The following is a 24,709-nucleotide window of genomic DNA, read 5'->3' on the forward strand; positions in this document are numbered from 1 at the left end:
ATCCTAAAACCACTTCTATCTCCATATCGATCACATAGAAATCATCCTTTAATTTATATTCCCCCATAGTTATTTCCATCTGTGGTACCTTCTTAGTGCAAAAAACATTGGTTCCACTAGCTACCTTAATGTCAAATTCCTCAATTGGAATAGTATTCAGCCCAAGTCTACGTACCACTTCTTCGTTGACATAATTATAGGTGGCGCCACTATCACTATGAATGATTACCCGCTTGTTGTGACCTTTTTCACACATCGCCCCATTGCAAATGGGGACCCTCTCTTTTCCCGCTTTCTAGGGTTTTTGGTAGTGTCCCGTGGCCTTCTGCTTCAATTTTGCCAAGCCTTGCTCAGTTTTGAACGGTTCGAGTCCTAGAGATTGAAAGTTACTTTTTGCAAGCCGAGTGATAACAGAGTCCAGATACCGTCAAAGTGCCTAGAAAGGCCAAAGGACGAAGATTGCAATTGATTTGGACGAATTTGAACAACTTTCTATTTTTAGAAAGTTTTCTTTTTTGCTTTTTCCTATTTTTTAGGAAGTTTCGTTTTTGGCATTTTTAGCCCAATCCCCGGTATGGCTATTTTTAGAAAGTTTTTCCTATTTTTTGCTTTTTCGGAGTGGGGACCTAGGGTTTGCCTTGATACCATTGACCTGCTCCGATCACGATCAAGAATTTCCAAGTTTTGACCTAAAAAGCTAGGTTCCTACATTTTAGGGGTCATGATGCTTCAGATGGTTTGCCTGAGTGTGGATTTCAAATTTCAAGTTAATCTGGTTAAAATTGATAAAATTGTGAAATTTTGAAATTTTCCAAATATTTTTCTAAGTTTGGCTAATGAATGATGTTGAGTGTTATGGCAGGTGATCAAAATTTCGCCCAAGGTGCTAATGATGGAGGTGTCCTCAAAGTCCGCCCTATGCAATGGGGCCATGAAAGTCCACCCATGATTGTGTGCGAGCCTCTTGAGGCCTTTCAAAACTCCGCCCTATGGAGAGATGCTCAAAGTCCGCCTTGGTGATTATTGCTTCCAAAGTCCGCCTTGGTGGAAGCCTAAAACTCCGCCATCCTTGGTGAAGGTTCAATGTCTGCCATGCTGGTGGAGATGTCACAAAAGTCCGCCTTGGAGGTAGACTAAAACTTTGCCATGCTTGAAGAGGGAGCATAAAAGTCCGCCCTCCAAGCAAGCGGCCAACCTTCCAAAACTCCGCCTTGGTTGAGGTGTCTCAAAAGTCCGCCTTGATGGTCAAGCTTCCAAAAGTCTGCCCTGGGAGTGGTTTCCAAAGTCCGCCATGGTGACCTTCCAAAACTCTGCCCTATGGAGATGCTTAAAATAACCGCCCTAAGAGGAAGACATAGGAAGTAAACATGAGAAAAGTCCGCCATGGGGAGAGTCTAAAACTCCGCCCAATCCATAATGATTGGAGAGGCTAAAACTCCGCCTTGGGGATGCTTCAAAAGTCCGCCTTGGTGAGAGCCTAAAAGAGTGAACATGAGAAAGTCCACCATAAAGTGGGAAGCCTTCAAAGTCCGCCCTATGGATGGAATGAAAGAAGTTGAAGGCAACCAAAATTCTAACATGATGATAGAGGCACCTCCAAACTCCACCCAAGCATCAAGTTGGAAGATGAAAACTCCGCCCAAACATCAAGTTGAAGTCTCAAAACTCCGCCCTACTCTTGGAAGTCAAACAAAGTCAACAAGAAGTTCAAATTCGAGTGATGTCATCAAATCTTCCTAGAATTCGAACTGCTAACTAATTTAGAAAGTTGAAAAAAGAGATATTGGAAGATCAATGAGCTGGGAAATCAAAATGGAAACTCGAGTTCGAACCATGAATCAAAATTAGAAAGAGGATATTTGTAGATTGAGGCGATTTTTAGACTGAGTTCCAAATTGGAAACCTTTTGGAAGATGCCAATCTATAGGCCTAGTTCGAATATGAAGAGGGAAAACAAATTAGAAAGTTGTAGAATAAGATTTTCGAACTCAAAGAGATGACAACACAACTCAAAATTGAATTAGAAACTTTCTCAAGGTTGAAATCGAATTTAGAAACATGAATTGGATGGTATTTGCATGTTTCTAATTATGAAAACCAACTTCATTACAAATACATTCTTCATTTCTTCATTCTCACACAAGAAGTTCGAACTTTCTGAGCAAGCTAAGGAAAACCATTGAGAAGTATTTCACAGATTGAAGGTCATTTGGAAGAAAATCTTGGTGTTGCAAGGATATCTCTTGCAGTTTGGGCGAGCTTCTTGAGGAATTCTGATTTATTAGCTTCATTCTTGTCAAGTATCTGCAGATTTTTGGAGTGGAACTAGCTGGTAGAAGCCAGATTTGTCAATTTTTCTGAGTTTTCTTAAGATTCCTTCTATCTTCTAGCCTTATTCTCATTCATTCGAAGGTGAAGTTGGTTTTAAAATCCAGATTTATTTCATTTTTCTGAGTTTTCCAGATTCGTTGGAAGTAATTTTTGTGGACTTATTCAAATTTTTAGTGAGAAAGATCATTTTGTTGACTAAATGGAATGAGAGTTTTGAAGTTATAAAACTTGGCTTTTTGGATTGCAGTCATAAATGTCCTTAGGTTGGAGAGTTTACTTGAGAAAATTCCATTCTCATGGCTAAGTATGAAAATGAAATAAAAGCTCCAAGCACTTAGCCATTCACAGCCTCAATTTTCTTTAATCTAAGTTCTTATTTCTAACTTAATTTTCTTTGGTTTTACAGGCCGCAGATGGTAGTAGAAGCGGGATCATCATAGAGATCGCAGCTGGAGTTTCAAGCCAAGCGGAGGATTGAGGACAAGTGCACGAGCAAAGTTCATCCAATTTCCTCAATTATGATTTCAGGGTATTAAGAAGGAGGGCATGATCATAGCGAATGTCTAAACAACTTGATCCTGTAAGAAATTCAACAATTTTCTTCATGGGCCTGCCAATCATTCCTTCTGAGCCAGGCAGAGAACCTCATCCAGTACTTCAGCCAGACTTGGATTTCAGTGACGGACAAGAACATGTTATCACAAAATTGTACAGCTTGGCGTGGGAAGTGAAAAGAAACACTCTTGATTGGCATCGCATGTGTTTCATCCTTGACAAGGAGCTAGAAATTGCCGCGCGTATCAATGCTGAGATAAGAAGAGAACAAGAGCCAGCTCCCGTACCTGCTCTTGCAGAATTGTACAGCTTGGCGTGGGAAGTGAAAAGAAACACTCCTGATTGGCATCGCATGTGTTTCATCCTTGACGAGGAGCTAGAAATTGCTGCGCGTATCAATGCTGAGATAAGAAGAGAACAAGAGCCAGCTCTCGTACCTGCTTCTGCACCGCCTCAGCAAGATTAGGAGTGACTCACGTTGCGGTGGTGCCTTGTCATCTTTCGACCAATCAGATTGCTCCAAGTTAGCATGTCTAGGTTCAATGAACCTGACTTATCCAGAAGCTTCTAGAAGGGCACACTTCACAATGCAACAACCTTCTATTTTCATTGATGGTTCATATTTAGCAAGAAGGACAAGTGTCCCAAATGTAATTTTCTCATTGGTCGAGGGTAGTTAGTTTTGGGAAACCCTAATTAGGGTTTGTAACTTTCAATCTGGGCCCTTGATCATTGTTTGATCTCGACTGTTCATTTATTTTTTGAAAACTATATAAGGCTACCTCCTCTCATTTGGAGAGTGTGAGGTTTTTGACATATTGTTGTGTGAAGGTCATTTTCGAATAATATATTGCATGTGCACTTTCTCTTAAGGCTTTGTAATATCTATTGTTTGAATGATTAGCATGGTTTCAATTTCCTCAACACATTAGTTAAAGTTAATTTAGATTTGCTTTCATGTTATTAGAATTGAATGAAGGATTTGATAAGTGTTAATTGACGGTGTATCTCTACTCATACTTTTGGTGAATGGATGATTTCCATCTCACTGTGCAAAGTTAGTCCGAGCCTATCCTCTATGCATGCCAATATTTCAATCATAAGCACAACCCGTTGAAGATTGCACCCGCTTTGTGTAGTTGTCCTCAGTGTGGCGAAGCAAAGTATGGTTTCTTGAGAACACCCAATTGATACCGTCTCCAGAATTCGTAGGATTAGATTAGCCTTCTGAAACCCTATCCCTTTTTCCCTTTTTTTTGAAAGTCTAAATCCCGGAAAATCTAAAAAAAAAGGAGAGCCTAAAATTGCTAAATCCATCTAACTCCAAAAGCTTAAAAGACATTTGTTAACGTAAGTTCCCCTTGAGATTTTCAACAAACACTACCGAGTAGCTATCCCACTAAAGTCGCTTGTTCGCACTTATAGACCTTGGAATCAGCAGTGATTTTTCTAGAGAGGATAGAATACCTTCAGGTATCTTATTCTAATGTTTGGTAGATGATAAAACAAACACCAACACCGCTGTCCTTTCAAGACTCCTTTAATACGAAATGCATTGTAGCATGGTTCTCCTGTGAGGGCAGCAAGTGTGCTTCCTTCCAGTGTCTCTACTTTTTCGGATTCATTTTCAGTATCACCCCCTTCACTTTCTGTCTCATGGTTTGAAAGTATCTCAATATAATGTATTTGACCCTTTCCTAAACATTGATGCCCGGGCTGCCATGGTTCCTTGCATGTGAAATACAATTTTCTCCTCCTTGATTCATTCCTATTGATGTCTGAATGTCTGGATTTTGTTATTGGGATCTTGGGAGGTACTGGACTCTTTTGAAAAGGTTTTTTGGTCTGCATAGGTAAGGCTGCCCTCTTATTGCTGAAACTATCTCTGGCCACTAAATCCTCAAGGTTGAGGGTTGTTGTGATGGCCTCTTGAAAGGTGGTAGGGTTTAAGGCTTCGAGCAGCCCCTTGAGTGGTTCAGCTAAGCCTTCTGCAAAGAGCACTATCAACCTCCTATCAGTCACATTGGGCACCATTACAACCAGTTTTTGAAGTTCTGAAACCTACACCTCCACTTTGCCGTCTTGTCTCAGTTGAGCTAGATTCCTGAAATGTACCTCCAGATTTGTTCTATCAAATTTTTCAATCAGCCTTTGATTGAACTCTTCAATGGAAGTTATTGCATCATGCCCTTGAGTCACAATCCCATGATACCACCATTTGTGGGCAACTTTTTTCAAATGCAAAGTAGCGAACTTGAGAGCTTCCTCCTCGAGCATAGGGTTTAGGGAGAAGTAAGTGTCCAGTTTTTGCAACCATGACCTTGCTGATTTCTCATTTGTTCCATCAAAGTTGGAGATTGTGATCTTCTCTAAACGATGTTGGATGTCTTTTCTCTTCATGCCCTTTCCTCCTATGACTGCCTCTTGATTTCAGACTACAGTATTCTGCAAAGGTCATATCATTCTTGAGAGCTTTACTGAGTGAATGATATTCAGCATGGAGCCAATCCAATCCACTGTCTTGGTCCAGTTGATCCTCATTAACCTCTTCATTGGTCAAAAAATATTCTCTAAAAGATTTGGTGTTGACTAATGCCTTCTCTTTATCTTCAACTGTCTTCCAGCCAACAAAATTACTATCTTCCCCTTTTTCATTGGCAGATTTATCGTTGTTTGGTTGTTTAAAATCTTTCAACAACTGTGCTACTTCCCTTAGGGTTTCAGACATGGAATTATGGAGTTCTTCAGATGTTTTGAAGAAAGCCTTGGCCTCGTCATCCGTATCAGCCATGCTAGATTCTTTTTTTTCTCTCTCTCCAAATATCTCTGTGTTCTATCACTTGTTTAACTATTCCACAGGCTGGTAGGAGTCAATGCTCTGATACCACTGAAAGAAACCAACTGACAGAACATGCAAAAACACACAATTTTTCAAACTAACCTCTAGTTTGTTCCCTTATAATCACAATGCATTAATTCATAGGAAATATAAAGGCTGTTTCTGTTCACAAATATAGTTAAGTGAACGGTAAATTTGGTTGTTACAGAACAGTATTCCCAGAAGGCCTATTTGATGAATTATTCAAGTTGGATGTTACATACAGCCTGAGCCCTGATATTGCGATAGGATATATTGCCTTGCGTTTCTAGGCATAGGCAATATATGGCCTGATTTGCTGTTTGTGTTTTGGAAGCCTTCATCCCCATTCACAGATGATACCTGGTCCTTGGACAGTTTGTCAGATTTATCTCCTTTGTCTGTGTTTGCTCCTTGTAGGTCCTTGCTATTTCGTTACTACAATGGAAAGTCGTTAATACTTATAAGTTTGCATCTGGCCCTCTGTGGCTGCCGTCTTAGCCTCTAATGAACTCACCGAGACTTGCCTTATCGTAGACAAAAGGCAAAGCACAATGATACCGTTTTCCAACCTGATGCTTCCATGTGATATTGGCTCAAGCTCACGCCTAGACCTCCAGAATTGTCTTCCTCTGAATAGCAGCAATCTGTAATCACGACAGGATTAGGTGGAGATTTACTTAAAGTTTTCGAAATAGCGTGAAAGAGACAATCATCTAGGATAGGGGCTACATCCTGACCTGGTAAGGGGATCTGGAGTGTTGTCCAGTCTCCTTCATGCACTCAGGCAAATAGTCGTTTTTCCAAGCATGAATTCCACCCATGCCAAGCTCGCCTCAAATAGGATTGTGCGCTGTGGTAAGGGAGCCGACCTCAAAACTGTGGATAAAACAACACACTAGCCGCCAAAAAGAAACGAATTAGGTATAAATTTCCCCAATTTATTGAAGGATTAAAAGCAAAATTAAAATAACAAAAGGACAGCTGTTGGGTGTTATAAAACACCGCGTGTGAGGCCAAATAGTCCCTCAAAACGGGCTCATGACAACTCACTTCTTGATCTGCTCCTGAATTCTGAAATGATATGCTTGTGTAATGCTCTTTTTCAGTCAGGTGTGTATTTCTATCTTTGTCTTTTCTTAACATAACACACTCAACCTTTTAAACAATGTAATCTTTATACCTTTTCTTATGCCCTTTCATGAAGAGATGCAATTCTTCAATGTGGATACAACCATTTGAATTGTAATGTCTTTCACCAACAAATCTGCTTTAAACATCTGCAAATAATCTTCTTTAAACTTTTCTCTTTATCATTAAATCTGATTCTTCACGATCTGCTTAATGCTCCATAACTTCCACCTTCATATGATATTGGACATATTCACCTCTTACACTCCTCTCATCTAAACAACCTTCCTTTTATATCTTCTTTCTCTAGCTTAAAGAGTGCAACTCTTTCTAAGAGACATACCTTTTGATATATACTTTGCTTTTATTTATTTCATTTTTAAAAGCAAATTCTAACTCATAAGAGATCACACCTCTTGGAATTAATCTTTTGTTTTATTTTAACAAACAAATCGCATCCCTTAAAATATATTAATAATTGCATCTCCTTATAGTCGCTTCCTTTGGAAAATGTTTTATAGCTTAAATCGCTCTCTTTAATTTTGCTATCATTGAAATCTTCTTACATTATCGCTGCCATTTGGTATTACATAATTGCTGCCTTCATGATTTCTATCATAATGATTTTGTTTGCATATGAAATCACTAAGCGTCATCATCAACAATATATCATTATGTCTTTATACTATATGAATCACTTCTTAAAGCAGCCAGCATATTAATTATATATTCTCCTAAACAAATTGGTCAGCATATGGATTGTGTCATCACATTCTTTACTGTCTGTCTTTTAGCAAATCTGCCAGCATATGGATTGTGTCATTGGTTCACCCAGTATTGCTGTTTAAAAATTACTCGCCCAGAATTGCTGTTAAGATATAATCGATGGTCAAAGTTTAAACAATCAATGACAAATTGCAAGATATGGTTGCTGTTATGAAGTCTGCTGCGTTGTTCTGTTCAGTCATAAATATCTTCTCTTTAATAGAGTTGCTATCTTATGATGATCTCCTAACATTTCAATGTTAATGTGTCTTCGAGTATAGATGGTTAGTATAGTCTGTAGCTTTTGTTAATCATTATTATCGCTGCTCTTTAAGAGGATCGCACCCCTTATACTTCATTAATGTCTTGTTTCTTATTTTGAATATCTCTGCACTTATTTATTGTTGTCTTTTTTTAAAATGTTCCTTTACACTTTTTTCCTTGCCACTTTCTTCTCTCATTCACTTCTCAATTGGTGCAAGACAGCTTCCTCTGCATGTTGGAATGAAGCTAAACTATCTTTCTTGTGCTCACTGTGGAAGAATTACATAACTAATTTATCTTCCGTTCATTGCCATTTATTGTCATTTAAAAGTCTTCAAGTCGGCTGTCCATTAACATTTGAACTCAAGCTGTTTATATAAATAATGTCAGCTGTCATTAACATAATTTCTTTCTTTAGAATGGGTGATACTTTTTAGACATATGCACTGCTCTCTTAAACAATGTTTGTTACTCCACTTAAGCATAATCGTTGTCTTTGCTAAATTATTCTTCTTTAACATATCATCTTCGTTGGTGCACATTTTAATTAACTTTATCTGTATTTCATATTCTCTAACTTGGGCTATTAAAATATTTAAATACAGGTTTCATTTTCAATACTCCAAAGTAGTTGGCCAGCAATGAGAATAGATATGAGTCAGCCAGATTCCATATAGTCGGCCAGCTGCAAAATACATTTTGATTTTGTCTTCACATGTTATGGGTATAGTGGGCCAGCATCTCTAACTTTATCTTGGGCACTAAAACATGGGAGGAGTTGGCCACCTTTGTATACAACATTTGTATAATAATATCTATGTTAGCATTCTTTGAACATACTTTACCAATACATGATAACAATCTTGTGAATGCTGCCTTCCATGAAGTATGCATTGTCCAACAATTTTAGGTATTTGAACCATACTAATTTTGAAGCTTGAATATCATCGGCTGTAGGTTATCTTGAAAGGCCTTCACCCCATCCAGTGTACTCATCATATAAATAGTAACACCTATATCTTAGATGTCATCCATCATCATGACATCATCTTCTTTTGACATCAATGACAAGTTCTCCTTGTTACCCTTGACATCAATGACAATATTTCCAACAAAGTGCATAAAATTGATGATTCCTCGACCTATTCTATTGGTAGTAAGGAAAAGGGTGACCTATAAGTGTATCATATTATTGTCTACAGTATCATATAACTCATCGGTCGTATTTGTATTTCTGCCTCTCCAACTAGCGCATCTTTGTCTAGGGTAAACATGACCCCCAAAAAATATAAACATGACCCCAAAAATTGGGGACGAACTCAAAATTATTTTGTATGTGCCATCAAAGAATCCTTGACAAATTGGCCTTGAATCTGGATCGGGCCCAAATTTGGGCATAGTGAAGGATGAACTAGTAACATAAAATTTAACTATAAAAATTCAATTTGAGGCATTGAATAAATAGAGAAGCATTATTTGAAAGCATCAAATAGTAATTAGGAAACCATGAGCTAAAACCACCCAAAATGTGGCACCCAAATCCAGTACCAAAATCTAAAGATGAGTCTTGTTGATGGTGTTTTTATGCACTATGCAACACAGGATAAAATACTAAGTATTCTATCCTCTCTTGAATAAAGACTCCCAAATGCTAAGCTGTGTGATCAAGTGGGACGACTCCAAGGTTTTTGAATATCAGGTCTTGACGTGCTGTTGGATAGATTCAGTTGTATATGATGTGATATTGCTGGGATCACAAGGTGGACTTACGTTGTTGCTTGAATGCTTTGAATATCAGTGGATCGTGGGATTTTAGTTGATTAAAAAAGGGGAAAAAGATAAGGGTTTAGGAAGCTAATCTAACTCCTAGGAATGTAAGAGCAATGGACAATCTTTGATGAAATTCAACTAAGTCTTGTTTTGACATGCTATGAACATCTTCACAAGGCTACTGGGATCTTCTAAGGATAGCTTGATGATTTATAAATCACCACTACAAGCATAGACACCATCAATTTGATGCATATCAATGAAGGAATGATAATTGAAGTTAAGCTATGGCTAAGATGGATCTAGTTGACTACACATCGCACTTTACCATCGGCAATGTGTTAGTAGTATGGATATAAGAATTTCACCATTGATCATACACAAAGTTCTTCCATTCATCTAAACAACATGAAAATCAAACGAGAAGTAGAGACCATGCAAATTGTTGAATCAACATATCAATTTCACCATATCTCCAATGAAGTTTACATGCCTTTTGCAGCAATGTCTTGGCAACAATCTTTGCTTTCTCTTCCTACTCTAACTATTTGCGATCTACTACTTTGTAATCAACTACTAACTATTCTCTCTTGATAATTCTTTTACAAATGAAGAAGTGGAGCCTTATATAGTGCTCTCATTACAATTGAGTGGCTTAGATTGATTCACGATCAATGGCCAAGATTTTACAATAAAACCCTATTGCAAATCATTCTATGCTTGACCAATGATAAGTTTACATTTGATGGGACACTTGTCCTTCTTTGAAAATTCAACCAATAGATAACAACAGTAGGTGCATCAAACTTTGTGCCCACATGTGGTAGTTATCTTCTTTGTAGGATGAGTTATGTTCGTTGAATCTGGACACCTTAGCTTAAAATGATATGATTGGATAAATTATGATTGGGTGCCACCTCAACTTGTTCTTTGTAACTCATCACAAGCTGTAGATGAATCAGGCATATCTCTTGATACTTAACATGTCCAAGCTCCTGATGTGATGGTGACTTTGCTCATGTCGATCTTCTAACTTTGATTAACTCTTCTGAAACTATCTCTTGTCTTGATCATTTCTGCCTTAGAGCTTCTATCTGGCTATATGGACAATGATTCTTGGATTTCCAAAGGAAATTCAAGATTGTGAAAATTCTTCTTTGAGTGCTTGATGTTGGTTGCTATCAGCTGCCTTGTATGAGCTTGAGATTTGATGTGATGCAATGTCTTCCTTGGTCCTTGTTTTTGCTTAGGTTATGAAATATTGATATTGTATGTGAGTTGATGTTCCTTCATCTTGGAGCTTATCCTTATCACATGTTGCAATTGAAGTGTGCTAATGTATCATCATGCTGATCATGTTCTTTGCATTCGCTGCCATCCTTATGTTGATCTTGAAGTCTTTTATTACATTGCAGTTATGATGAAGTCTTCCACGCCTTGAACCCTTGACATTCCTCACATTCCTTTGCATGCTCATTTCACTTGCATCAAAACCTGGAAACAACAAAACTTGTATCAAAACATTGCAAAAAGTACTTAATCATGCTTCCTACTACCTTCTTTAAGTCTGAAAATGAATTTTCTGATCCTGAAACTACTGATTTTGAATCTGATTTCCCTTCTTTTAGCGCAATTCTTTACCAACTTGAGTCCGATTTCGTGTCTCAAGCCTGATTTATGTCTGATTTGATAAGTTTCAGGTCTGGGACAGGTCTGATTTGCATTGATTTCATATAGCAAAGGATATGCTAATCCTTAGATGCTGATTGTCATTGCCTAGAACAGACCCTGTAATTGTCTTGGACGGATTTTGTTATTGCCTTGGACGCCTTGTTTTAGTCTAGGACACCTTGTTCTAGATTAGGACGCCTTGTCCTTTGACCAAGGATGGAATGTCCTTTGACTTTCATGCGTTAGCCTTGATCAGAATCGCTCTCTAATTGACTTTGCCCTTGCTTTGATGGAGATCGCTGCTTATGAAATTTTGCCTTCAAACAATGGTAAAGGCTCGAAAAGAGGACAGCATCCTCTCAAAAGTGCCTTGTTACCGTAATTAAATGTTTTACAATTACTTCATGAGAGCGGGCAACATATAGTAAATGCTTTGCAACCAATTACTAAGGTTGACTTTGGATCGTGAAGCTCATATTTTAAAATGCACCTATCGTGCTTTGTAGAAAGGACTCACCTTACACATATCTCTTACATTGATCAAAGCGTATTTAATTTGCATCGTGGAAGGATCCAAACAAATGGCGTCTTAAAGATGTCCTTCGTTATATTCCAATCGAGCTCACCCAAATTAAATGCTTTTAACTAAAGCAGCACCCTCATCAAATGCCTTGTAGTCAATTCTTGAGGCCGACTTGGTTGTTTTCATTATGAAATGGAGAATCAAACTTAAGTGCCACTTTCATTTAAGTGGGCTTCTTCCTTGAGATAGGTGCTAAAGCTTCCCCTATCCTTGCTGTAGATATGTATGGTCAAAAGAAATCGCTTCCAAGGACAAATCAGGTCTTTTGATGGGCAAAGCTTTAATCTAGCTCAGGTGGTAATCTTGTTTCCGTTTGTATAAACTCTTTGTTTGCACAATTCACTTTATTTTGCCTAGTTGGCATTAAGCCTTCCATTTGTATAAGCATAAGTGATCCATTCGCATACTCCATCAATTCGGCCTTAGACTCTTTACTCACATATGATTGACCTTGCTTGGGCGGTGTTTCATCCTTCATTCGCATGATCAATTTGGCCTTCATGACTTCATTTGTATGATGGACTTGGTCCTTGATCACCTCTTTCCACAATTGGCATTATAGCCTTCGTTTGCATTAATAAACCAAATCAGCTTTACGAGCCTCATTTGCATGAGATTTTTTGACCGATCAAATTCTAGTTGCTTTACTTCATCAAGGTGAATCGGTTCTTAGGGCCTTGTTTGTATGAGCTCATTCGTTCAATCAGATATGATTGCCCTAGTTTACGAAGTCAAGGTGGTATTCATGTGTTCACTTGCACCAGTACACCTTGGGCGGCCTTTGGAGGCTTGTTTGCAATTGATGATTTTGCTCTTGATTGTTGGATTTGTCTCTCAATCTGCGTTGAATTGGACTGTTTTTTTTGAAATTAATGACTTATCCTCCCCTTCCTAGCTTTCCATCCTTTATCAAACTTGAAAAGCAAAGAGATATTTTGCATCAAAACGTTAGGAATGAAAAGAATTTTCTGTAAAAATCAAACTTCCTACAACCCATTCAAATCTGGACATGAATTTTTAAGGCTGGACATAATTATACTGATCAAATTATAGACAGGATATATCTAATTTTTTTGCCAAAGTCAGGTCTTATCTTAAAATCAGAATCAGGTCTGCTTAAATTGTTGATATCTCAACACTTCACATCAAATCAGACCTTGAAAATTCACTTTAATGCCTGATCTGAATGCAGATGATTAACTTTCCTTCAAAAAATTGAATGATTAACTTTCCTTCAAAAATTTCAATTTTTTGATTATGGTTCTCCTTTCTTTTTGCTGAGATTAGCTCCTTAATTTTGCACTTTATTTGCTAACTCCTGTTCTTTTATGATCCGATTTTGAATTTGCTTTTGTTTTGCTTTATTTGAATTTAAAAACCCATTTAAGTGATACGTCTTCACTCAAAGGCCAGCTTCCTATCTCTTTAGTGCCACACCTTGCCTCATGTCTCATCATGGATTTAAGGGACTTAGGCACGTGCCAGGGATATTAGAGGTCAAAGGAATTAGTGAGGTGGATATCCTTTTAAAAAAAAAAAATGCCTTAAAACTTTTAACTCCCAAGCAATGATGTGATAGAGAGGGAGAGGAATATGAGGTGATGTGGGATGTGGAATTGAAGAGTGGTAAGGAAAGGTGCCACGTGAGGGAGGGAGGCAGAGGATGTTGGGGGAAAGAGAGACATAAAGGATATATATGTGGGGGATGTAAGGGGTAAAAGAATTGGGTTAAGATATGTTGGGGAGTGAAATGGAGTGGGAGGTATAAGGGATGGATGCTACGGTGGGAGTAATAAGGGAGTTGCTGGGACATGGGGAGTTATAATGAGATAGCAAGGGGTTGGGTGTAGGGTGTAAGGTGTAGGAGGTTGTTAATGGGGGTGACGGTGGGTTAGGATAGGGGATAGGTAGGCTAAGCTGGGGTTGGGGTTAGTGAGGGTAGAAAGGAAAGATAAGAGTTATGAGAGGGTAGCAAGGAGGGTTAGGATAGGATAGGGGTACTAGAAGGAAATAAAGGGGTAAGGAAAATAGGATGAGGGTTAGAGGGAGTAAAGGGTGTGAGATATGAGATGAAGGGTGAATGGAAAGAGGGGTTTAGGGAAGGAAAGTAGGTGAGGGATAGAAGGTATGAGGACGAAGGGATAGGAAGTTAGAAAGGGGAGGTATTGGGGAATGAAGAGATAGAAGATATAGGTGAGATAGTAATGATAGGTGAAGGTAGGGAAGGGTAGGAAAGGGAAATGGAAGGGGTGAAATGAGGCAAGGGATAAAAGATGTAGGACAAGAAAGTATGAAATGTAGGATGGATGGAGAATGGGAGAAGGTGAAGTGGAAGGATGAAAAGATGGAGGGGCTGTGGGATGAAGGAGCGATAGGGCTTGGGCACCCACTGGCAATGCTGGGAGAGTGTTGTGACATATTCACACATCACCCCATTGCAAATGGGGACCCCTACTTTTTGCTTTTTAGGGTTTGTTTTCTAGGTCTTTTAGGGTTTTGTCTGTTAGCCTTTGCGTTTTGAGTGTCGCCAAGGGGATCACCTGGATAGCAGGTTCTGCTTGAGTGAGGTCAAGTTGATAAGTGATGAAGTCTGAAAGTCTTGATCCTGAAATTTGGCTAAGTCTGAAAGTCCTGATCCTGAAATTTGGCTAAGTCTGAAAGTCCTGATCTTGAAATTTGGCTAAGTCCGGAATGTGAAAAACCTCCAAAAACTAGATTTTGCAATATAACTCCTGGAGGTCTGAAACCACTCTCAAACATCCTGAAAGTATATATGGAATATAACTTAAAGTATAAGTGACATAAATGTCACTTATACTTAAATGTTATATTCCATAAAATTATCCTGACAAAGAGTTCAAAAGGTCAAAAAAATCACTCCTGACCCTCAGTGAAGGCCCAGAGCGAAAATCGCTCCTGACCCTCAGTGAAGGCCCAAACCAAAAAGTCGCTCCTGACCCTCACTGAAGGTCCAGAGCAAGATTTTCAAAAAAAGCATGTTTTCTTCAAAATGGTGCTAAGGCAAGGTTAGGATAAGGAGAAGAGACCTCCAAAAACATGATGAATATTGTTTTGCCTTTGAAACTTGATGATTTTGGTCAGAAAAATGAAAAATCGCTCCTGACCCGCAGAGAGGGCCCAGAGCGATATTGTTGAAAATCCTCATTTTACCTTGCAAAAATAAAGCGAATTTGGTTGGAGTGGATGAAGGAAGAACATTGCCAAGTGATGAATGAAGTTTCAATGAAAAATGGTGGATAATCAAGCTCAAAATCAAAAAAGCGCTCCTGACCCTCAGGGAGGGCCTAGAGCGAAAAACACCAAAAACACACCTTTTCCCCAAAATTCGACAAAGCTAAGTTTGCAAGTTAGTGAGGGGGCCTAGTTGAAATGTCTTGAAGAGATTTTGGAGGTTGAAAAATGCTAAATTTGAGCAAAAAATGAAAAATCGCTTCTGACCCTCAGAGAGGGCCCACAGCCAGATTTTGATTTCCTTCATTTTGCAATGAAAAGAGACCAAGTTTTGATCATAAATGGAAAATAAAGGACTTTCTCCACCCGCCTGAAGAAGTCTTGACTAGAAATGATGAAGGACTTTGTTGAAAACAGAAAAATCGCTCCTGACCCTCAGAGAGGGTCCAGAGCGAAATTGCCTTAAAGGACATTATTTCCTTCAAATTTATTGATGAATTAACTTTATAGTGCAAGGAAATGGATCTTAGAAGTGATATTGAAGGGTCAACAAACAAGCCAAGGTGGATTTTAGCTAAAAAATGAAAAGTCGCTCCTGACCCTCAGAGAGGGTCCAAGGCGAAATTGACAATTCCACCTATTTTCCTCATGAAAAGTGTCAAACTTTGAAGTGCAACGCCTTAATTGGATATCAATTTGTCTTCCAGGAAACTTTGAAGTCAAGATGCAAAGTATTCAAGGCTATAATTGAAAAATCGCTCCTGACCCTCAGAGAGGGTCTAGGGCGAAATTATTTGCAAAACTTCATTGAGCCTTGTTCTAAAATTTGATATTCTCCAAATTGCATTAGATCGCCAAAATTGCTAATGTTGAGGCGTTTGGGAAATTAAAATTAAATTGGCATTAAATTAAAAGCATTTTGGCATTTAATAAATTAATTTTAAGCCTTAGAAAATCGAAATTTATTTTGGAGGCATTTAAAATTAATTTTCTATAAAGCGCTCAAGGCCTTATTTTGTTTTTATTAGCCAAGTCTGCCCCCTTTTTTGAGATTTTACTTATTTTTTTACCTCCTTTTTTGCCAAGTCGGCCTAGAGGAAGCAGGGGGGTGAGCGCTCTATATAATAGGAGATGCTTTGTTCAAGTTTTAATCATTCATTCATCCTTTTTCAAGTGCAAAGTTGAAGTGCGAATTGGAGGAGCGAAATATAGCATGTTGGAGGTGAAATTCTACTAATTGAGGAGCAATTTGAGGAGCAAAATCTGGCTTGCTTGGAGCGAATTTCTTTCAAGTGTTGAAGGCTAGAAGGAAGTGGAGTTTATTCTTTTCCAAGCTAGAGGAGGCGCAATTCGTTCAAGAGAAGGCTTTGATCTACACTTTGCCTAGCAAAATTCATCTATTTTTACATCATTTCTTAGAGTTTAATACTCAAGAGGAGGTATGGCAAAATCATCTTGACACCCTTGTTTAAGGTTTGATTTTTGGACATTTGTTTTGGAAAAATCTAAGTATTACATGGTTAACTAAGAAATGATAACTCAAGATTTATCATGAAGTTTCCTAATTAAAATCTTAAATCTTCCTTTTAGGTTTAATTTCTAGACTTCAAGATATATTACTAATTTTGAAATGTTGTGTAGGTATCAAGATGGCGATTCCAAAGCCCGGAGGATCTACAAGTTGGCAGGTTCTCATCAAAGAAGATCAAGTAAGGATAAGGGCGGCCTCCTCTAGTCTAGCATCATCATGACTAACCTCTTCCAATCCAGCATTCCAAGGCGAGGTACATCATCATCCTGTACATCAAAGACAAAAGAAGTCAGAGCAAGGGTTCGTTGAAGGAGCAGATAGTTTCAGAAGAGTTAATTAAAGCTAGCTTCTTAGCAACATCAAATTGGCATCAACCAAGTGTCAGATGAGTTGGCATCCTAGTCATCACTCCTCCAGTCGGATAGGTCCACCTCAGCGTGTCCAGATTCAATGTACCTAACTCATGGGTGGTGGCACAAACTTCTATGTACCTACCCCAGTTATCCATTGGTCAATTTTTCCAGAGAAGACATGTGTCCTAAAAATGTAATTTTATCATTGGTCAAGCATTAAATGCTATGTAATGGTTGTAACAAACCCTAATTAGGGTTTTCATTATTGAATCTTGGCCATTGATCTCAAATTGATCTTAGCTATCGAATTGTATTATGGGCACTATATAAGCCCCGACTCTTCATTTGTGAAAGGCGACTAATAGAAAAGGAGTTAGTGAATAGAGAGTAGTTAGAAGGTGAATAGTTAGTTGATAGAGTAGCAATTAGAGTAGAATAGGAGGACAAGGCAAGAAATTGTTGCCATTGATTGTAAACAAACTCCATTTTCATTGAAGTAATGGTGAAGTGTGTCGTTTTTTGCAATATGCATGGTTTCTTGTTGAATCTTCAATTCTAGATGGTAGATGATTAAATCGAATGAAGGAAATTGTTGAATGCACCTGTGTGGGATTCGTCTAATCCAAACCACTAGCTTCTTGCTGATGGTAAGTGCGCCTTGCGTGGTCAACTGGAATGAAATGAGCTTAATCATAAGTTGTTACACGTCTATTGTTTCATGCATTTTCTTGAATGGTGATCATTGTCAGATGGTGTACGATTTAAACATATTGGAAGCATCCCTTAGAAGATCACACTGAGTTGGTGTTGAATTGTTCAGCTTGATGGTGAGACCCAGCCCAATAGGAATCCACCTAGTCATTCATCCATCTTCTCGCATTCTAGGTAGTAGAGTAGATTTCCTGAACCTTGCATCTTTTGCCATTTGTTTGTCTTCCAGTTAGTTAGTAGGACTTGTGATTCCAGCAAATCAGACGTTCAGGTCATTGAGTGTAAGTCCCCTTGTGATTCCAGCAAATCACATCATAGCACAAAGAGCTTATCCACACATAGAGATCCTACAGAAAAGAACCTTGAAGTCACCCTGATTGATCCTTTTCGCGATATCTTCAGCATTCAGAGACTTTGCTCAAGAGAGGATAAGGTACCCTTGGGTATTTTATTTTGTGTTTGCATGTGCATAAAAAACACATCAACAGAGAGGCAGGTCAGAAAGGGCAAAGGAAGTGCTGTGCTTGGCTTCATCCTAAAGAGAGAGATAGCCTTGACTTGATCAACTCTTAGTCACTTGAGATACCACACTTCTTCCAAATGAAAGGCAAATAGCTAAAAGACTCAACAACTATCCTAGAAAGCAGAAAAAAAGTGGGGGTCCCCATTTGCAATGGGGCAATTTGCGAAAACGTCACAACAAGTCTATAGGCTAAGATAGCATATTCCTTACAACTGTCATAAGCTTGTCATAATCCACTCATCAATCTGTGCTATCCATTTTGGCTCCATTATCTTCATTCAAAGATGCCTTATGATGTGTTGTAACATGCATTGAAAGTTTGTCAATAAGTATAACTCTTTCCTATAGCTCTCTTATGTATCATAAATGGCCTTATGTTCTTAATGTGGGAGCGTTAACCTCTAAAGGCCACAACTTTTGATCTGGGAAGTTGATTAAGCCTTTTTAATACTTTTAAAGTGAAAGTCTTGGAGAGCTCCATGCCACTATAACCAGCTTGCTGTCTGGTTGAGGTTCATTTTGACATTTTTTCAGGGCTAAAATCAACATCTATAGCCCCAAAATTGCATTTTTTGTTTTGTCGTGAACATTATAGAGACATCTTTCCTAACAATAATAGGGCGCTATGTTCAGTGTCATAGCCTTATTTATTCATTGGATAAGATACCCATTTTGGTAGCATCTTAGTTTCCAATGATTTGTGTATAACCTATTTTGTCTCTCATTTCTTGTGAATATAGCTGGCCAGAAAGTTTTATTCTGATATTTTTTCCTAATATTCTATTCTAGCGAATTATATGATTTCAGAGGGAGCTTATTACAATTCAAAATGGGCATTGTGTCCTATCTAGCACAATTTAGAAAATTATTATTCTAATACCATATTCCAATCCAGTTTCAATGACTAACCGATTTTCTTTTCCACTATAATCAAGATTTAAGCTAACATGTACAACTATCAGTAGTATTTTTGTAGAATATTTTAGCTGATTAGCTGTTTTGAATCTAACCAAAATATTTTTTACATGCAGGAAAAAGATGTTAAACTGGGGACGCTCATGGGGGTGTTTGTACCATGCCTGCAAAACATTTTAGGAATTATATTCTATATTCGTTTTACTTGGTAAGTATTTCTTTTATTTATCAGTGTGCATAGTATTTTTGTATCTCTTTAGATTTTAAATTTCTCCGCATAATAGAATTTAAACATTGGAAACCTGAAAAGTTGATAATACATAATAATCCCAATGAATTTTATGTTGTCAATTCTCACCCTGGCAGAATTGTGAAATTTTTTCTTGGGTCTGGAAGAATGATTACATTGTGGTCAACTGGATGGTGATGTTCACTATCAGATTATTTCCATGCCAATACCAGGAGTGTAGTGGCATTTTCAGGGCATGGAAGCTAGCAAATAAACATTATCAAATTTATAATGTAAAATACCTAACCAAAGGTGGGGCAGCATATAAGCTCAGGGTGATTACTGGAATTGAAAGCAACAAAAACTGCAATAAGTTGGATTAAACAATACAATAATTTAGTGCAATCGTGACACCAAGGGCTTTCACTGATCAGGCTACAATGTGTGCTGGTTTCTACATAACTCACACTTCTAGGAAAGTCATTGTGATCATCACCAAATTTTCCATAAGAGCATTAATCCTATTGTTAGTATCAGTAGACAATTATTCATTCCTCCGTTTGTGAGTGGCTCATACAGGCTCCACGGCCCTCATCAACACAAGATGGTTTTACTTTTATCCTCAAAGTCATTCATACCTCCGTTTGTGAGTAGCTCATACAGGCTCCACGGGCCTCATCAACACAAGATGTCTTTACTTTTAACCTCAAAGTCTTTTAAATAGAATTCCCAGGTTAGGCTACCATCCATGCACCCCTTTACTGTTGACTCAAAAAAGAATCACTTATACAGAAAATTCAAATTGTGGGAGATGTGTATGAGAATAAATGTAAGAAAAATGCCACTAATTGGAAGATGATGTGTAAAAGAGACCCTGAAACAGTGATACAACAGGCATAGTTGCCACCCACTCTTGGGTTAGCATACTTCTATCATTGTAAGGATGCCTATGACACATTCTGGACCTATCACCAATGAAGTGGAAGGCATAGTCAACGTGATCGAACAATTTCTTACTCCTGAGCTGTTATAATACAAACACACATCTATTAATCACAAATGCATGCACAACACCCATCACTACCATTCCTACGTTATGACTATGCTTGATTTTTCCCTGTGAAAAGGGCTAGGGCTTATGCATGCATATATGCATCAACATTGCCATGATTATAAAGAGAATTTTCTCAATAAGTAATCTTTCACAGATGATCTACTTTTAGCCAAGAGTATGCACCATAAGTCCACAAGTAAAGATTTAAAATCTATAAATGAAAACATAAGAATGCATTAAAAAAAGGTAGATTCAGGAATGTAAGTCTTTTGTGAAAAAATTGGATAGAAATAGTAGTTATTGACTATGAAAAAATACAAGCAGTTACTTGTAGATTATGAAGTGCTAGTGTCTACAACTTAGGATTGTTGTAGAAATATCTCTTCCATGAAATTGACTGCATTGAGCCATTGATCTATTTACTAGCTAGATTATGAAAGGGGTTGCGAATCAGGTTTGGTGTAGCTTCAAATCTGTCTTTTGTTGCATTAGTATACAATGGATAGAGTAGGTACTACTACCCTATCTGCACAGGGCATGTAAAACTTAATATAGGAAAAAAATAGATAAATTAAATGCTGATTTGTTTGTAATGTGATGAAAGAATATTTGTACTGAAATTTCTGCATGGATAATTTAGTAGGCCTTTGTTTTCCAAGAAATTATTGTTTTATTAGTTGAGAGGATTCTGTTGCTGATGCCAGAGAGATTATTTATGCAGGATTATTGGTATTGCAGGCATCGGAGGGAGCCTTATTCTTGTATCCATGTGTTGCCTGTGCACATTTTTAACTGGAATATCATTAAGTGCCATAGCAACTAATGGAGCCATGAAGGTAGGTTCAGCACGTCCTGTGTGTATTTAACAAGGTTATGTTCTAGTATTCTAGAGACTAGAAAGGTGCATGGGACCAATGCAAATCTATAAATTTTTCACAATTCTTATTTTTTTGCCTTAAAGTGGGCTGCCAATGTCTCTGTGCTTATTCCTCAGGTTGAAAAAATCTCATTTGGTATTGGTAATTCTACGTGAGATTAGCCGCTAATATAGAGGAAACATTTTTGAAATTCCAAGTTTTACAAAGGAAAAATGAGGAATTTCTTAGAAAAAGATAGCTACCAGAATGAAAAAAATTATTCATATTATTATGATGCTTCTAGCTTATGTGATAATTACTATTCATTGTCTTAAATTTTCTTAAAAAAATAAAAAACATGTTCCATCTATAGCAGCAAAAGTCGTTTGGGGGAAAAATTGGCAAATCAAAGGTTAAAATTTTTTGAGAAAATTGGGATTTAAATAAAAAATGGATATTAAAAAAAATTTCTATATATATATTATAATAATATAATTGTAATACAATAATTTAATAATTATATTATCATAATATATTAATATATATTTTAATTATAATATATAAAACTATAATACATTAATATAATAATCATACCCTGAGATCAATTCTCTTTGCTTGGGATAACTAGTGGTTGGCTTGTTTGGGCCCAGTCATCCACCTTTAGAGGTTATAGGCAGGTGCTTGCCTTGTCAAAAAGGAGCTTTGTAGCTTGCCATACATAACCACTTTTTTCTGGAAAAGTCATTGACAAACAGTAAAAAATTCTGTATGTCATCTTGTTAAGTCCACAAACATCAACGTGAATCAAATAAGAACCTTTGTGGCTTGACATACATGTTCATCAAATGGGTTCTGGTGTTGCTTTCTAGCCTAATAGGTGCCATGATGTCTCTACTGATTTTGTATTTATAGAAGGTCAATATTTTTTTAATCAAATAAGAAAAGTAACACATTTTAATGACAAAATGAATTGCAACCTGTTGTGATCACATCACACATCGCCCCATCAAGATGGGGACCCCCCTTTTTTTTAGGTTTTGCTCTCTCTAGGAGTAGTCTCTCTCTATGCTCTTTTCTAGTGAGTGGAGTAGAATAGATTATCAAGAGTTGCAAAGAATTGATTAGTAGATGAAGGACTCAAGATTCAATAAGCTAAGCAAAGCTAGGTGAAAGAGATAAAGCAGAATCATCCATAAGGTCGCCTACCTTACCCCAATTCGAGAGAAAATTTTTCATCATTTACCGTCATTGGAGTGAAATTTGCTTAAATGCCTTGACCCTGTACCTTGCTTAGGTTCTAGAGCGAAATTTTGTTTTAGGTCCCGTCCTTCCGAAGGTCACAGAGCGAATTTCCTCTATAGGTGTTCTTAAGCGCCGAATTGATGACGCTTTCATGTGAAGAAATTGGAAAACTTAAGGCTCAAATCGATGAGGTAAAAGAAAGTGGTGAATTTCAAGCCATGTCCTTGTAAAGATCCTAAAGTGAATTAGTAAGTCTTGTCCTTGCCGTGGTCCAAGAGTGATTTTTATCTACCTTGACCTTGTCCTTCCAAAGGATGGTGAGCGAATTACATTTTGAGTCTTGTCCTTACAAGGTCTTGGAGCGAAATTCTTATCAAGGACATTGAGCGAAATTATCACCTTGACCATGTCCTTCCAAAGGAAGGTGAGCGAATTACATTTTGAGTCTTGTCCTTACCAAGGTCTTGGAGTGAGGGCATTGAGCGAAATACCTACCTTGACCTTGTCCTTCCAAAGGACATTGATTGAATTTCCTACCTTATTCCTTGTCCTTCCAAGGCTCCTAGAGCGAACTTCATGCCTTGTCCTTGCTGAGGGTCCAGAGCGAACTTGAATATGTGTATCTTGGAGAAGTCTTAAAGCTAACTTTATCTAGAATCATGAGTGTATGTTGCCAAGGTACAAGAGCGAACTTTATCATTTGAAGCTTACCTTAGAAAGGTCTTGGAGCGAATAGCATTATAGGTCCTGTCCTTCCCAAGGACAGAGGGCAAACTTCATTTTGAGTCTTGTCCTTGTCAAGGACATAGAACAAAATTGTCTATAGGTCTTGTCCTTCCTAAGGACAAAGAGCGAAATTGTTATTTAAGTTATGTCCTTCCTAAGGACGAGGAGCGAACTTCCATTATAGGTCTTGTCCTTGCTAGGGACATGAAGTGAATTTTGATTTAGGGCCTGTCCTTCCAAGGGACATAGAGCGAAAATTTCATTTTAGGTCGTGTCCTTCCGAAGGACAAAGGGCTAATTTTGTCTTAGGACTTGTCCTCCCAAAGGACAGAGAGCGGATTTTTTTATACAAGTCATGTCCTTGGAAAGGACATAGAGCGAAATTATCACCTTGACCTTGTCCTTCTTAAGGTTCTAGAGCGAATTATGTGTACCTTGCAAAGGAACTAAAGCGAAATTCAACAAGACAAGCATTTTTGGCACCTAAACTTGTTCAAAATTCGAATTGGTAAAAGGAGAACTATAATGTGTCAAGTCGGCCATCATGAGGAAGACAATTTGTGGTCTTATTTTTGCTAGAACAAGTCGGCCTTTTACCCAAAAGACACACCTTTACCCTAAGTCGCGTATATAAGAGAGGTTAAAAATATCATTTTAACATCAAATCAAAACATAATTTCTCTCCAAAAGCGAATCTTGTCAGCAGGTCAGCGAATTTCTTCAATTGAACAGCGAACTTCATCAAACATCAACAGTTATAAAGGGCGAGTTTCTTCATTGAATGCAGGTCTGGTCTTTTAGAAAATGTGAATCTATCATTTGAAGATCAGAGAAAGCAAATTGCACTCAGCTGGGAGCCTATCACACAGCGAATTCACCTTGGACAGCCCAGATTTGTATTAGGCATCAGACTTGCATTCCAAACAGTGATTTCATTAAGTATTATCATTCATTCAATTGATAGGAAATCATCAAAATCAGAGGTAAGAACTGCATTTAAGATTAAAATCAGGTCTGATTAAAGGCAGAAAGGCATAATTCATTCAAGTTAGGATGCATGTGTAAGTTAGGACAGTCTTATGAAATATTCAATTAGAATCATTAGAATGTAAGACCGGTTTAAATCAGTACTTCATTTTCATTTCTAAGGTTTTGCAAGCTCAAAGTTATTAATTTTTATAATCTCTTCAAGATCCTAACTTGAGCATCTCTCATAGGTAAACGATGGCAGCGCCTAAGACAAGTGGATCATCCTCAAGGCAGGCTCTCATCAAAGAAGATCAAAAGAGTGATGACTTGGAGACCAAGATTACGTCTCGGTGGAGCAACATTGGAGATACAAATCTTGGGAACTTCAATGTGAAGAAGTTTCGTGAGGCACCATACATTGGCAAACCATCACCTATAGCCAAGAGGATAATAGAAAGCGGCATCATCAAGGCAGCCGGC

General features: G+C 37.8%; 1 protein-coding gene across 3 annotated transcripts in view; it reads left to right on the plus strand.

Annotated features, from left to right (window-relative positions):
• Nucleotides 1-24,709, plus strand: part of LOC131036929 (cation-chloride cotransporter 1) — a 122,729-nt gene that overhangs the window by 33,196 nt on the left and 64,824 nt on the right. For all 3 annotated transcript variants that reach the window (XM_057968939.2, XM_057968940.2, XM_057968941.2), the window contains exons 4-5: nt 19,269-19,360; nt 21,157-21,271. In XM_057968939.2, the coding sequence (XP_057824922.2) occupies nt 19,269-19,360; nt 21,157-21,271 (207 nt within the window). The remainder of the gene's footprint in view (nt 1-19,268; nt 19,361-21,156; nt 21,272-24,709) is intronic.

Source organism: Cryptomeria japonica, chromosome 11, assembly GCF_030272615.1.
Source record: "Cryptomeria japonica chromosome 11, Sugi_1.0, whole genome shotgun sequence".
In the NCBI taxonomy this organism is placed as follows: domain Eukaryota; kingdom Viridiplantae; phylum Streptophyta; class Pinopsida; order Cupressales; family Cupressaceae; genus Cryptomeria; species Cryptomeria japonica.